This window comes from Schistocerca piceifrons, chromosome 1, assembly GCF_021461385.2.
Source record: "Schistocerca piceifrons isolate TAMUIC-IGC-003096 chromosome 1, iqSchPice1.1, whole genome shotgun sequence".
NCBI classification, from domain to species: Eukaryota; Metazoa; Arthropoda; class Insecta; order Orthoptera; family Acrididae; genus Schistocerca; species Schistocerca piceifrons.
The window spans coordinates 722,797,873-722,813,549 of NC_060138.1; the positions used below are offsets into that span (position 1 = coordinate 722,797,873).

At 46.6% G+C, this 15,677-nt stretch overlaps 1 protein-coding gene across 1 annotated transcript in view; it reads right to left on the reverse strand.

Annotated features, from left to right (window-relative positions):
• The window catches only part of LOC124772316, a 28,469-nt gene extending 17,774 nt beyond the window's left edge, over positions 1 to 10,695 (reverse strand). The window contains exons 1-2 of the mRNA XM_047249331.1: positions 10,477 to 10,695; positions 7,181 to 7,256 (exon numbers count right to left, since the gene is read on the reverse strand). Of these exons, the coding sequence (XP_047105287.1) occupies positions 7,181 to 7,256; positions 10,477 to 10,695 (295 nt within the window). The remainder of the gene's footprint in view (positions 1 to 7,180; positions 7,257 to 10,476) is intronic.
• Positions 10,696 to 15,677: the final 4,982 nt, after the last annotated feature.

Sequence of the window (15,677 nt, forward strand, 5' to 3'; positions counted from 1 at the left end):
TTCAATGCTGGACCGTCAACAATTGTCAGCGTGCGAACCATTCAACGAAACGCAATCGATATGGGCTTTCGAATCCGAAGGCCCACTCGTGTACCCTTGATGACGGCATGACACAAAGCTTTTCGCCTTGCCTGGGCCCGTCAACACCTGCATTGGGCTGTTGATGACTGGAAACATGTTGCCTGGTCAGACGAGACTCGTTTCAAATTGTATCGAGCGGATGGACGTGTACGGGTATGGAGACAACATCATGAATCCAAGGACCCAGCATGTCAGCAGGAGACTGTTCAATTTGGTGGAAGCTCTATAATGGTGCGGGGCTTGTGCAGTTGGAGAGATATGGGACCCCTGATACTTCTATCTACGATTCTGACGGTGGCACGTACGTAAGCATACTGTCTGATCACCTGCATCCATTCATGTCCATAGTGCATTCCGGTGGACTTGGGCAATTACAGCTGGACACTGTGACACCCCACAAGTCTAGAATTGCTACAGAGTGGTACTAGGAACACTCTTCTGAGTTTAAACATTTCCGCTGGCGATCAAACTCACCAGACATGAACTTTATTGAGCATATCTCGGATGCCTTGCAACGTGCTGTTCAGAAGAGATCACCACCGCCTCGTACTCTTACGGATTTATGGACAGCCCTGCAGGATTCATGGTGTCAATTCCCTCCAGCATTACTTCAGATATTAGTCGAGTCCATGGCAAGTCGTGTTGCGGTACTTCCGCGACTCGCGGGGGTCCTACACGATATTAGGCAGGTGTACCAGTTACATTGTACGGGTGCATCCAGTATTTTCTTCGGTTTTTTTTAATATTTTTTTTTAGCTTTGAACAACGATAAGCTACAAAAAAGGCCAGTTCAGAAGAGATCATGATTGCAACTGCAACTGAAACTGAAACAGAAACGTGAATCGTGGTGCCTTGTCGGTTCTCGTTTCGAGAGTCATATCGCGCATCATATTGTACACGTATTCTCTCTCAGTGGGAACACGAGTGACGCACCAATAAACGTCACGTTGCGCGACTTCTTTTGCGACGTGTCTCATCACATATCGTATCACCTCTGTGAGAATCGCTTCCGAGTTATGTAGGTTGTACAGGACAGGACAGGACAGGACAGGACAGTACACCCGTAGTTGTTAAGCAGTGTGGTTGTGCAGGCCATTAGCCACCCCAGTACCTTGGTCTGGACAGCATACTGCGATCGTTTCTTGAACTACTCATTGATATCAGGAAGGGGTCCAATTGTAATAGACACTGAGACACATGTTATTGGAAATAAGTTCATTATCGTTGGCTGAGAGGGGGGAATGCAACGTCGCTACTGTGAATGTTGCGGTAATGTGTCGATATTGTTGTGTTTCCACCGTAGGGATTAAGTTTGCATGTTTAACATGGTCACCCACTTCACTCAAGCAAAGTGAACGATACAACTAAAAGCTAAATATATGTGTTCCTGTAAATTATTTTACTTATGATTGCCATTCACACACGTTTTTGTGACAGTGTCCACGATACCATTTTATTTACATCGACGATCGCAGCTTAATCTGCGAGAGCAGTTCCAATATTCAAATTAAGCGAGGTGGCGCAGTGGTTAGCATATTGGACTCGCATTCGGATGGACGACAGTTCAAACCCGGATCCTGGCATCGATATTTAGGTTTTTCATGATTTCCGTAACTCTCTCCAGGCGAATGCCAGGATGGTTCCTTTGAAAGGGCACGCTCGATTTTCTTCCCCATCCTTGACACAATCCGAGCTTGCATTCCGTCTCTAATGACCTCGATATCGACGGAATGTTAAACCCAATCTTCAATCCTTCCCTCCTATATTCAATATGCGCATTAGGCAGTAGAAAGTCCAAGAAGTTAAAGGTCAAGAACTGTTAACTCTCTTAAAGTGAAAGCGTGCCTTTTTCACAACTGGTTGAATCCCGGTTGGAGCACGACATTTTCAGTCAGCCTTTAAGCTTGTCTTCACCTCTCAGAGATGTGAAGGCTCGCCAGGAGCGTCACGTGGATCGGATTCCAAATTAAACTGTACGTCTCGTTCAGCCAGCAGAATTACTAGGGTAGGTCACTGAAACGCAAGTCGCCGAAGGTTCAAATGGTTCAAATGGCTCTGAGCACTATGGGACTCAACTGCTGAGGTCATTAGTCCCCTAGAACTTAGAACTAGTTAAACCTAACTAACCTAAGGACATCACAAACATCCATGCCCGAGGCAGGATTCGAACCTGCGACCGTAGCGGTCTTGGGGTTCCAGACTGCAGCGCCTTTAACCGCACGGCCACTTCGGCCGGTAGTCGCCGAAGGGAATTAAAAGATATGTTCTAGGCCGTTGAGTCGGAATCAACTAAATGTCAGTAAGCTCGACGATGCTAATTATCTACTTGTGTTGTGGCTCAGTGTTGCTGTCGACTGTCTCTGATGGCCGTCTGGTGGCGAGTGTGGGATAAGCGAAGTTTGTGTCTTGCAGAAATCGTGCAAGTTACTGCTGACAATTCCTGGCGATTCGCATCCAAGCCCAGCATAGCACAGCAACAAAGAGATTAGAATGTCATGTGTGAGTAGCTAACTGGGTATGGCGTGACTGTCCCGTCAATCGGAATTAGTCTCAGTTTAGCAAGCGTCCTGAATTCTGATGAACGCTGTTGTCAACTTTTCATAAATGCTGTAACGTCTGTTCACCATTTTAATTGGAGTGTAGACTGCCTCAATAATACACACATCAAGAAAAGTTTTGCATCACCTCGGTTCCGAGAGTTCCGGAACCTGTACATAAAATTGCAATACAGTTCAACATAAACATCATCTCCGTCCTTTTTATTGCTCATGAAAACCACACATTGCATGCTGTACCACCATACAGCGAGAACTTCAGAGGTGGTGGTCCAGACTGCTGTACACACTGGTACCTCAAACACCCAGTAGTACGTCCTCTTGCATTAATGCATGCCTGTATTTGTCGTGGCGTACTACCCACAAGTTCACCAAGTCACTGTTGGTCCAGATTGTTCCACTCCTCAACGGCAATTCGGCGTAGATCCCTCAGGGTGGTTGGCGTGTCACGTTGTCCATAAACAGCCCTTTTCAATCCATCCCAGGCATGTTCGACATGGTTCATGTCTGGAGAACATGTTGGCCACTCTAGTCGAGCGATATCATTATCCTGGCGGAAGTCATTCACAAGATGTGCACGATGGGGGTGCGAATTGTCGTCCATGAAGACGAATGCCTCGCCAATATGCTGCCGATATGGTTGCACTATCGGTCGGAAGACGGCATTCACGTATCGTACAGCCGTTGCGGCGCCTTCCAGTACTACCAACGGCGTACGTTGGCCCCACATAATGCCACCCCAAAACAGAAGGGAACCTCCACCTTGCTGGACTCGCTGGACAGTGTGTCTAAGGCGTTAAACCTGACCGTGTTGTTTCCAAACACGTCTCCGACAATTGTTTGGTTGAAGGCATATGCGACACTCATCGGTGAGGAGAACGTGATGCCAATCCTGAGCGGTCCATTCGGCATGTTGTTGGGCCCATCTGTACCGCGCTGCATGGTGTCGTGGTTGCGAAGATGGACCTCGCCATCGACGTCTGGAGTGTAGTTGGACATCATGCAGCCTATTGCGCGCAGTTTGAGTGATAACACGACGTCTTGTGGCTGCACGAAAAGTATTATTCAGCATAGGGGCGTTGCTATCAGGATTCCACGAAGCCATAATCCGTAGGTAGCGGTCATCCACTGCAGTAGTAGCCCTTGGGCGGCCTGAGCGAGGCGTGTCATCGACAGTTCCTGTCTCTCAGTATCTGCTCCATGTCCGAACAACATTGCTTTGGTTTACTCCGAGACGCCTGGACACTTACCTTGTTGAGAGCCCTTTCTGGCACAAAGTAACAATGCGGACGCGATCAAACCGCGGTATTGACCGTCTAGGCTTTGTTGAACTACAGACAACATTAGCTGTATGCCTCCTTCCTGGTGGAATGACTGGAACTGATCGACTGTCGGACCCCCTCCTTGTAATAGGCGCTGCTCATGCATGGTGTTTACATCTTTGGGCGGGTTTAGTGACATCTCTGAACAGTCAAAGAGAATGTGTCTGTGATACAATATCCACAGTAAACGTCTTTCTTCAAAAGTTCTACGAACCGGGGTGATGCAAAACTTTTTTTTATGTGTGTATATTTGATTTTACCAGATTAGCCTGTGCTTTCTTTAAGCAGCACAGGAACAACTGAATCACAGGTTAAGGGAGGGTAGGTGTAACAGGTCGAGAATGTGCTGCTGGACTTCCGAAGTACGCAACATCGGATGGTAGGTCTGTGTTGTAACTTGATCACGCACCCCTGTTAGACTACTGCTACCGTTCTAGGTATGGTGTTTGATATTACATTGCAGAAGTGAGTTTTTAGGTGTATTTTTCTTGACGGAAACCCATGTATGCATACTGCTGGAAAAAACTGAAGTGTGTTGTTACACGGGGCAGGTTTTTATTCTAGTTACCGTCACGTTGCTAAAACAGTATTCGTTAAACAACCGAAAGAAAGTCACCTGTGCTTCAAACTGTTGGAAGCAGTGAGATGTTAGTCAAACCGTTGAATCCACTTGTAAAAAAAGTCAATGATTGTTTAGAGGGTGGTGTTTACCCGTCCCACGAATTTTCACGTGTGAAGTCTTTGTGAATCTCTTCATCCGCTGGGCTGACCTCACCACAAGGTTCCCTCTTGAGAAACAGCTGACAGTACTCTGCCAAGTGTACTCTGCGGGCACCTGCTCTCAGCCTAGGGGCGGCACTACGTACCTTCCCCGAATTCAGAACCTCTGAACTTATAACACAATAAAGTAAACGGCAACCCGCTGCACGGCACATTGTGGAGGACTTGCTGATGGAGATATCTGTGACCTCTGAGGAGCGTAGATACAACGTGTTCGGAAATTCCGTTAAAAATTTATAGGACTTGCAGAGGGGAGTGAGTGTTTTGAATAGGAACTTAGGTCCGGGAACGTCATCCATCGACGCTATAGAGCGTCGGAGTTATAGGCGCCGGTGTCTGTAAATACACTCCTGGAAATGGAAAAAGGAACACATTGACACCGGTGTGTCAGACCCACCAGACTTGCTCCGGACACTGCGAGAGGGCTGTACAAGCAATGATCACACGCACGGCACAGCGGACACACTAGGAACCGCGGTGTTGGCCGTCGAATGGCGCTAGCTGCGCAGCATTTGTGCACCGCCGCCGTCAGTGTGAGCCAGTTTGCCGTGGCATACGGAGCTCCATCGCAGTCTTTAACACTGGTAGCATGCCGCGACAGCGTGGACGTGAACCGTATGTGCAGTTGACGGACTTTGAGCAAGGGCGTATAGTGGGCATGCGGGAGGCCGGGTGGACGTACCGCCGAATTGCTCAACACGTGGGGCGTGAGGTCTCCACAGTACATCGATGTTGTCGCCAGTGGTCGGCGGAAGGTGCACGTGCCCGTCGACCTGGGACCGGACCGCAGCGACGCACGGATGCACGCCAAGACCGTAGGATCCTACGCAGTGCCGTAGGGGACCGCACCGCCACTTCCCAGCAAATTAGGGACACTGTTGCTCCTGGGGTATCGGCGAGGACCATTCGCAACCGTCTCCATGAAGCTGGGCTACGGTCCCGCACACCGTTAGGCCGTCTTCCGCTCACGCCCCAACATCGTGCAGCCCGCCTCCAGTGGTGTCGCGACAGGCGTGAATGGAGGGACGAATGGAGACGTGTCGTCTTCAGCGATGAGAGTCGCTTCTGCCTTGGTGCCAATGATGGTCGTATGCGTGTTTGGCGCCGAGCAGGTGAGCGCCACAATCAGGACTGCATACGACCGAGGCACACAGGGCCAACACCCGGCATCATGGTGTGGGGAGCGATCTCCTACACTGGCCGTACACCACTGGTGATCGTCGAGGGGACACTGAATAGTGCACGGTACATCCAAACCGTCATCGAACCCATCGTTCTACCATTCCTAGACCGGCAAGGGAACTTGCTGTTCCAACAGGACAATGCACGTCCGCATGTATCCCGTGCCACCCAACGTGCTCTAGAAGGTGTAAGTCAACTACCCTGGCCAGCAAGATCTCCGGATCTGTCCCCCATTGAGCATGTTTGGGACTGGATGAAGCGTCGTCTCACGCGGTCTGCACGTCCAGCACGAACGCTGGTCCAACTGAGGCGCCAGGTGGAAATGGCATGGCAAGCCGTTCCACAGGACTACATCCAGCATCTCTACGATCGTCTCCATGGGAGAATAGCAGCCTGCATTGCTGCGAAAGGTGGATATACACTGTACTAGTGCCGACATTGTGCATGCTCTGTTGCCTGTGTCTATGTGCCTGTGGTTCTGTCAGTGTGATCATGTGATGTATCTGACCCCAGGAATGTGTCAATAAAGTTTCCCCTTCCTGGGACAATGAATTCACGATGTTCTTATTTCAATTTCCAGGAGTGTATATGTATATACAGGATGATTCCGTGATGGTGTTACAAACTTTCCAGAAACTTTCCTACCCTAAAATCTTAACAACAGTACCAGTAAATGTATTCCCCTGTCAGAGGTATCAGAAGGGTTTTCGATCATACTTTCGACTCGTTCATTACCGGATAGAAAACCTTAGCACAAATTGATCCATTAACGGCTTCCATCAACCTAGAAAGTTTGTAACATCATAATGGAATCCTCTGTTTGTACATACATTTACAAGCGCCGGCACCTGCGACTCTGACGGTCTGTAGTCTCTTTTGATGATGTTTCCGGACTCAGGTTTCCGTTCAAACTATTATGTACTCACTCCTTTAAGTTTGTAAGTGGATTTCCGAACATCCTGTATTAAATTATCGTTACAGGCAACTTGTAGGAGAAGTATTGAACTGATAAGGGAAGTGAGGCATAGCTTTCGATGATGCTTGTGTTTCTATTGGTGATTAAGCAACAGTAGTGTAAACTCTCTGCGGCATTTGTATTCAGCATCCCTCCAGGGAAGCTCCGCTACGACACGGCGATTCGATGGTTCTGACTACAGACGTATGCTTACAAATGTCTCGATGCACTGTCTTGAACAGACTCGTTGTTCGAATACTACAGTTATACTGAGGCGTGGAGGTGTGATATATGGGAGCACTCACGCGTGGTGCGGTACCTCTTCTGACGCTGCTGCATCTGCTCGTCAGCGCTGCCCAGCAGGATCGTTGACTTGGCTGCCTGCAAACCAAACCACAGTCAACACTCTCAAACGGGCTTTCCTCTCAGCAATGGATGGTCATTAGCATCATCTCACAGTGTATCGTATGAGCATGATCGAGTTTAGCCGATATTTTACAATGTAAATAAGCATAAAATCTTCCAGTTGCTTACACAGGCACGCATTCAATAGGTGTACCATGTGGACTAAGCATTCCTTTCCGTTCAGGTGTGGTACTACATGCACTCCGGAAGAGTGACGTGAATCTCTACACACGCCATACCGAAGAATGACCCTCGCGAACGAAAGAAATTGGCCAAGAGCGAGTAGAACTCGTACACAGACGCTTCCGTACGAAGTATGCATCCCGACAATCGAGAATCTGATCGATTTTTGCCTGTTATCGATATCATTTCCGAAAGAACAGACACCATATCCATATAAGTGTATCGTTCTGGCAATACCGGCCATGACCTCCTCCTCCTGTGCCGAGGCACACATATTTCCCGAACTCTTACGGGACACAGTAAATGGAATCACACCATTAATAAATATAGACTGCGATCAGAAATCGGTAGCTAAGGTAGAATATTCAAAATTCTAGGTGTATGCATTGATGAGGGGTTGAACTGGAAAAAACACACTGAGGATCTGCTGAAACGTTTGAGTTCAGCTACTTATGCTACTAGGGTCATTGCAAATTTTGGCGATACACATCTGAGTAAATTAGCTTACCACGCCTATTTTCATTCTCTGCTTTCGTATGGCATCATATTCTGGGGTAACTCATCATTAAGTAAAAGAGTGTTCATTGCACAAAAGCGTGTAATCAGAGTAATTGCTGGAGCTCATCCAAGATCATCCTGCAGACACTTATTTAAAGAGCTAGAAATCTTCACTGTAGCCTCACAATATATATATATTCGCTTATGAAATTTGTTATTAACAATCAGAAGGAATTCAAAAGTAATGGCAGTGTACATGGCTACAACACTAGGAGAAAGGATGATATTCACTACTCAAGGTTAAATCTAACTTTGGCTCAGAAGGTGGTAAATTATGCTGCCACAAAAGTCTGGTCACTTACCTAGTAGCATCAAAAGTCTTAGAGATAGCCATATAGCATTTAAAAGGAAATTAAAAGAATTTTTTAATGGAAACTCCAACCCATTAGATGAATTTTTGGATATAGTAAGTGTGTAATTTCCCAACCACCACAAAAAAAATTGAGTGTCATGTAATATTTTGTCTAATGTAATATCTTGTATAGACACCTTTTATTAACGTGACATTCCACATCATTACGAAGTGTCGTTTTGATGATCTATGGAACAAGTACTAATCTAATCTACTTGGTAAGAATGTCTTCCACGAGTAATGAGTGTGTTGGGGTGGGACACCACGAATGTAGTGTGTGGACATACAAGGTGAGAATGTGGGACTCGCGGGAGGCGTGCCCGAGATAGTCCCTGCAGTCGCGCTATCCTCTTGTGTCGTCGGTGGCTCAGATGGATAGAGCGTCTGCCATGTAAGCAGGAGATCGCGGGTTCGAGTCCCGGTCGGGGCACACATTTCCACCTGTCCCGGTTGATGTATATCAACGCCCGTTAGCAGCTGAAGGTATTAATACACTACTGACCATTAAAATTGCTACACCAAGAAGAATTGCAGATGAGAAACGGGTATTCATTGGACAAATATATTATACTAGCACTGACATGTGATTACATTTTCACGCAATTTTGTTGCACAGATCCTGAGAAATCAGTACCCAGAAAAACCACCTCTGGCCGTAATAACGGCCTTGATACTCCTGGGCATTGAGTCAAACAGAGCTTGGATGGAGTGAACAGGTACAGCTGCCCATGCCGCTTCCACACGATACCACAGTTCATCAATAGTAGTGACTGGCGTATTGTGACGAGCCAGTTGCTCGGCCACCATTGACCACACTTTCCAATTGGTGAGAGATCTGGAGAATGTGCTGGCCAGGGCAGCACTCGAACATTTTCTGTATCCAGAAAGGCCCGTACAGGACCTGCAACATGCGGTCGTGCATTATCCTGCTGAAATGTTGGGTTTCGCAGGGATCGAATGAAGGGTAGAGCCACGGATCGTAACACATCTGAAATGTAACGTCCACTGTTCAAAGTGCCGTCAATGCGAACAAGAGGTGAACGAGACGTGTAACCAATGGCACCCCGTACCATCACGCCGGGTGATACGCCATTATGGTGATGACGAATACACGCTTCCAATGTGCGTTCACCGCGGTGTCGCCAAACACGGATGCGACCATCATGACGCTGTAAACAGAACCTGGATTAATCCGAAAAAATGACGTTTTTCCATCGTGCACCCAGGTTCGTCGTTGAGTACACCATCGCAGGCGCTCCTGTCTGTGATGCAGCGTCAAGGGTAACCGCAGCCATGGTATCCGAGCTGATAGTCCATGCTGCTACAAACGTCGTCGAACTGTTCGTGCAGATGGTTGTTGTCTTGCAGACTCAGGGATCGAGACGTGGCTGCACGATGCGTTACAGCCATGCGGATAAGATGCCTGTCATCTCGACAGCTAGTGATACGAGGCCATTGGGATCCAACACGACGTTCCGTATTACCCTCCTGAACCCACCGATTCCATATTTTGCTAACAGTCGCTGGATCTCGACCAACATGAGCAGCAATGTCGCGATACGATAAACCGCAATCGCGATAGGCTACAATCCAACCTTAATCAAAGTCGGAAACGTGATGGTACGCATTTCTCCTCCTTACACGAGGCATCACAACAACGTTTCAGCAGGCAACGCCGGTCGACTGCTGTTTATGTACGAGAAATCGATTGGAAACTTTGCTCATGTCAGCACGTTGTAGGTCTCGCCACCGGCGCCAACCTTGTGTGAATGCTCTGAAAAGCTAATCATTTGCATATCACAGCATCTCCTTTCAGTCATTTCGCGTCTGTAGCACGTCATCTTCGTGGTGTAGCAATTTTAGTGGCCAGTAGTGTATAATTCTAATTTGGTTCTAGACAGCTGCGGGTCATCAATGGTGTCTGTCCTTTCGGACATGTCCGAAAGAACAGACACCATATTCATACAAGTATTTAGAGATTCTAGGTTGACGGAAGTACCCTATAGGTTTTGGTGAGAGAGTTTGCGAGTTTCAAAATATGTGGCGTAAATGGCCTCAGTAAGAACCGCTGGAATGACGCAGGAGGCCAAGAGGAGCGCCGACCTGCCATGTGCCGGAGTCGACCTGGCAGCGGCTCTCGAAGGGCGCGACGCTGAGGTCGGGGTGCTGGTCGACCAGGTGTCGCAGCAGAGGCGTCGTGTCCTGCAGCGCGTACGGCACCAGCTGCTGGCACAGCAGGCAGCGCGCCTTGCGCTCCTCGCCCGCCATCCGCCGCGCAGTCGCTTCCAGCTGGCTCTTCTGCACCAGGAAGGCACACCACATGCGCACCTGTCTAGAAAAGGCAGCAGTCCCTACTGGAGCGACATCCAAGACATCAGTGGCACTACGCAACAAGGAAATGTAGTTCTGCCTTGAGCAAACACAGTCTTCCTTGTTTTGTTGCCCATACATACCGTATGATCAAAAAGCCAGTATAAATTTGTAAACTTGATAATCCACGGAATAATGTAGATAGAGAGGTATAAAATGACACACATGCTTGCAATGACATGGGGTTTTATTAGAAAGAAAGAAAAAAAAAGAAAAGAAAAGAAACGAAGTTCACAAAATGTCCGACAGATGGCGCTGGACAGCAAAACGTCAGTGACTGCACATGACAATCTTATATAAAAGGAGCCGTAGTGAGAGAGAGAATCAGATGCGCCAGCGGTCGCAGCATGTTGACGTTTGGAAAGGCGCTTTTAGTGAAGCTGTATTATCAGATTGGCGGAATGTGATAGTTCAGCGTTACGATCCTATCGCCGTAGGAAGGGGATTCGAACGGGTAAAGGTCCACTGACAAATGCAGCTTGGCGAGAATGATTTCGAAGTTCGAAGCCACGGGTTGTTTAGACGATAGGCCCTGTAGTGCCTGACCGAGCACAAGGCGTAATGCTACTGCGACAGTTCAGGAAGAAATGGAGACTAGCGGGTTCGTCTATGCACGGGAAGTCAGCGATCGTACAGTCGCACGTCGCATCGGCATTCCATACACTACTGTTTGGTTGGCACTTAAGCGTACCCTCCGATGCTATCCCTACAAAATCCATCGGCATCATGAACTGTTACCTGGCGATTTAGTGAAGCGGAGGGCATTTGCGGTGTGGGCGTTTCAAAAGATGGCGGAAGATGACGATTGGTTGAGTAACGTGTTGTGGACCGACGAAGCTCATTTCACGCTCCGAGGGTCTGTCAACGCACACAACAGCAGAATTTGGGCTACCGAAAATCCTAGAACTGTCGTGGAAACTCCATTTCACGACGAGAAAGTCACGGTATGGATAGGATTTACCAAATCTACCGTTACCGGGCCTTTTTTCTTCGAGAAAATGCGTGATTCTGGTTTTGTAACTGCTACCGTGACGGGTGAGAGGTACGCCGATATGTTAAAGAGTCGCATCATCCCCAGCCTGGCTGATGAACACCTTCTGGAACGTACGATGTTTATGCAGGATGGCGCTCCACCCCATGCTGCTAGACGCGTGAAAGATCTCATGCGCGCGCCGTTTGCTGATGATCGTGTGCTCAGCCGCCACTTTCGTCATGCTTGGCCTCCCAGGTCCCCAGAACTCAGCCCGTGCGATTATTGGCTTTGGGGTTACCTGAAGTCGCAAGTGTATCGTGATCGACCGACATCTCTATGGATGCTGAAAGAAAACATCCGACGCCAATGCCTCACCATAGCTCCGGACTTGCTTTACAGTGCTATTCACAACATTATTCCTCGACTACAGCTATTGTTGAGGAATGATGGTGGACATATTGAGCATTTCCTGTAAAGAACATCATCTTTGCTTTGTCTTACTTTGTTATGCTAATTATTGCTATTCTGATCAGATAAAGCGCCATCTGTCGGACGTTTTTTGAACGTTTGTATTTTTTTGGTTCTAATAAAACCCCATGTCATTCCAAGCATGTGTGTCAATTTGTACCTCTCTATCTACATTATTCCGTGATTTATTCAGTTTTCAAATTTATACTGACTTTTTGATCACCCGGTACTAACACGAATTCTGTACAGACGAATGGAAAAACTGGTAGAAGCCGACCTCGGGAAAGGTCACTCTGCATTCCGTAGTAATGTAGGAACACGCGAGCCACTACTGACCCTACGACTTACCACAGAAGCTAGGTTAAGGAAAGGCAAACCTCCGTTTATAGCGTTTGCAGACTTTGAGGAAGCTTTTGACAATGTTGACTGGAATACTCTCTTTCAAATTCTGAACGTGGCAAGGGCAAAATACAGATAGCAAAAGGCTATTTACAATTTGTACAGAAACCGGAAGGCAGCCGCGCTGGGTAGCCGCGAGGTCTCAGGCGTCTTATCACGGTTCGCACGGCTTCCCCCGTCGGAGGTTCGCGCGCGTGTGTGTGTGTGTGTGTGTGTGTGTGTGTGTGTGTGTGTGTGTGTGTGTGTGTGTGTGTGTGTCGTCCTCAGTGTAAGTTAGTTTAAGTTAGATTAACCATAAGACATTAACACAAATCTTCCCAAAAGGCAGTTATAAGGGTCGATGGGACTGAAAGGGCAGCAATAGTTGAGAAGAAAGTGAGGCATGGTTGTAGCCTATCCCTCGATGTCATTCAGTCTGTGCAATGAACAAACAGTAAAGGAGAGCAAAGAAAAATTACGAATAGGATGGTTCAAATGGCTCTGAGGACTATGAGACTTAACATCTGAGGTCATCAGTCCCCTACACTACTCAAACCTAACTAACCTAAGGACATCACACACATCCATGCCCGAGGCAGGATTCGAACCTGCGACCGTAGCAGCAGCGTGGTTCCGGACTGAAGCGCCTAGAACCGCTCGGCCACAACGGCCGGCTTGGAGTAAGAATTAACATCCAGAGAAAAGAAATAAAAACCTCGTGGTTTGCCGATGACGTAAGTCTGTCAGAGAGAGCAAAGGATTTGGAAGAACAGTTGATCGGAATGGACATTGTCTTTAAAGGAGGATATAAAATGAACACCAAAAAAAAGCAAAACGAGCATAATAGAATGTTGTCTAATTAAATTATGTGACAGTGAGGGAATTATATTACGAAATGACGCACTTAAAGTAGTAGATGAGTTTTGATACTTGGTCAGAACAATAAATGAGGATGGTCGAAGTACAGACCATATAAAATGTAGATGGCGATGGCAAGCAAAGCGTTTCTGAAGAAGGGTAATTTCTTAACATTGAGTATAGATTTAACTGTCAAGAAGTCTTTTCTGAAAGTATTTGAATGGAGTGTAGCCACGTATGGATGTGAAACATGGACGATGAACAGTTTAGACACGAATAGAATAGAAGCCTTTGAAATGTGGTGCTAGAGAAGAATGCTGAAGATTAGATGGGCAGATGACGAAATTAATGAGGTGGTACTGAATAGAATTGGGGAGAAGAGTAATTTGTGGCACAGCTTGACTAGAGGAAGGAATCAGTTGGTAGGACCCGTTCTGAGGCATCAAGGGTACTGGAGGGAAGCGTGGGCAGTAAAAATCGTAGTGGGAGACCAAGACATGAAATACACTAAACAGAGTCAGAAGGACGTAGGTTGCAGTAGTTACTCGGTGATGATAAGGCTTGCACAGGATATAGCAGCATGGAGTGCTGCATCAAACCAGTCTATGGACAGAAGAAGAAGAAGAAGAAGAAGACAACAACAACAGAAACAACAAAATGTTTCGGAGAAGTTTCACCATCTTTTGTGGGTTTCATTTATTATTTTATTATTATATATTGATGTTCCCAAATCTGACTGATATTTGCAGCACAGCTACGATTATTGTCTTCCAGTACGAGAGCTACAGAGAAAATGACCAACTGGAAGGTAATAATTGCAACTATGCTGCAAACACCAGACAGGTTTGCGAACATCAATATGTAATAAGATAAAATAATAAATGAAACCCACTGAAGATCGAGAAACTTCTCAGAAACATCTAATAAAACATTATTGTGTTTGCTTAACACTTTCGCCACGGCTGACGCTTATAAGCGCCACAACAAGCCATGAGCCAGTGCGGCTGACGATTATAGGCGTCCGCGCTCACTGTCGGATTACTCAGTCTAGTTGCAGCGTCTAAGCTAGCATCAAAGCATGTTTTATGTGGTCAGTTATCGAACGTATATTGTCCGTAATGGCGGCTAAGGAACCGACACCTGGACCTTCCAATGTAAAAAGGAGCAGGAAAAGTGCTAAATTGACAGAGGAACAGTTATTAGTGTACTGGACGAAAGTGATTTTCTGTGTAGTGAGGTCGAGGCATACCACGGAGATTGTCATTTAGAGGCTACTGAAGAATTGCAGAGTGATGATAGCGTGGAAGCACAGCTTTCGAATCTCTTTCGTGACAGTTCCGAATCTGCCGATACGGATCACGACGATTGTGTGGAAATCGACGACGAAAAAGAGCCCGCGAGTCCTGGCATAAAGAACCATATAATATGCAGCATCACCCATTTACGAAGGAAGACGTTTTGTAAATTCATCCTGCTGATAATTCTCCTATAGATTTCTTCAGATTATTGGTAACAGACGAAGTGTTGCAACTTGTAGTTGACGAAACGAACGATAACGCAGTCAACATATTGCTGAGCTAAAATACAAAAGAGGGATCTAGGAACTGTAAATGGAAACCTCTAAGTATAGGCGAATTACTAGTTTTCCTGGGTGTTTCGTTACGTATGGGTAACTTTACATATCCGCGATTACAAGACTACTGGAAGAAAGAACCGCTGTCTGAGAATAGAGGAATAGCGATGAGTATATGCAGAGACCGGTATTTGATCATATTACGCTCTCTGCATTTTGCAAAATGTCCACTTCCAGGAAACCCGAAACCAGACTATCATTTATATCAGATACGACCTATATTGGATTATTTTAACACGAGAATGCCTCAAGTGTATTACCCGGGAAGAGATTTATCAATAGATGAATCAATGATTCTTTGGAGGGGAAGATTGTCATTTAGACAATACATAAAAAGCAAACGTAATAAATATGGCGTTAAGATACACGTGGAATCAAAATTTTTCCTGAATGCAATGGATTTGTTGCTTGATTGAATTTTATGTTTTGTTACATTATCAACAAATCACGAACATTTGAATGACGCCTGTAACCCCTATAGGTGTCAGACAGCAAACAGATTTTAAAACAGGACCACAATACAGTCGAAGCTTATTTGAAGTAACGCATCTAAGGTGTCATCATTAAGTCAGTATAGAACATGATCCTACAAGGTCTTGCCGCCAGCCTGTAGCTCAGGTGTGC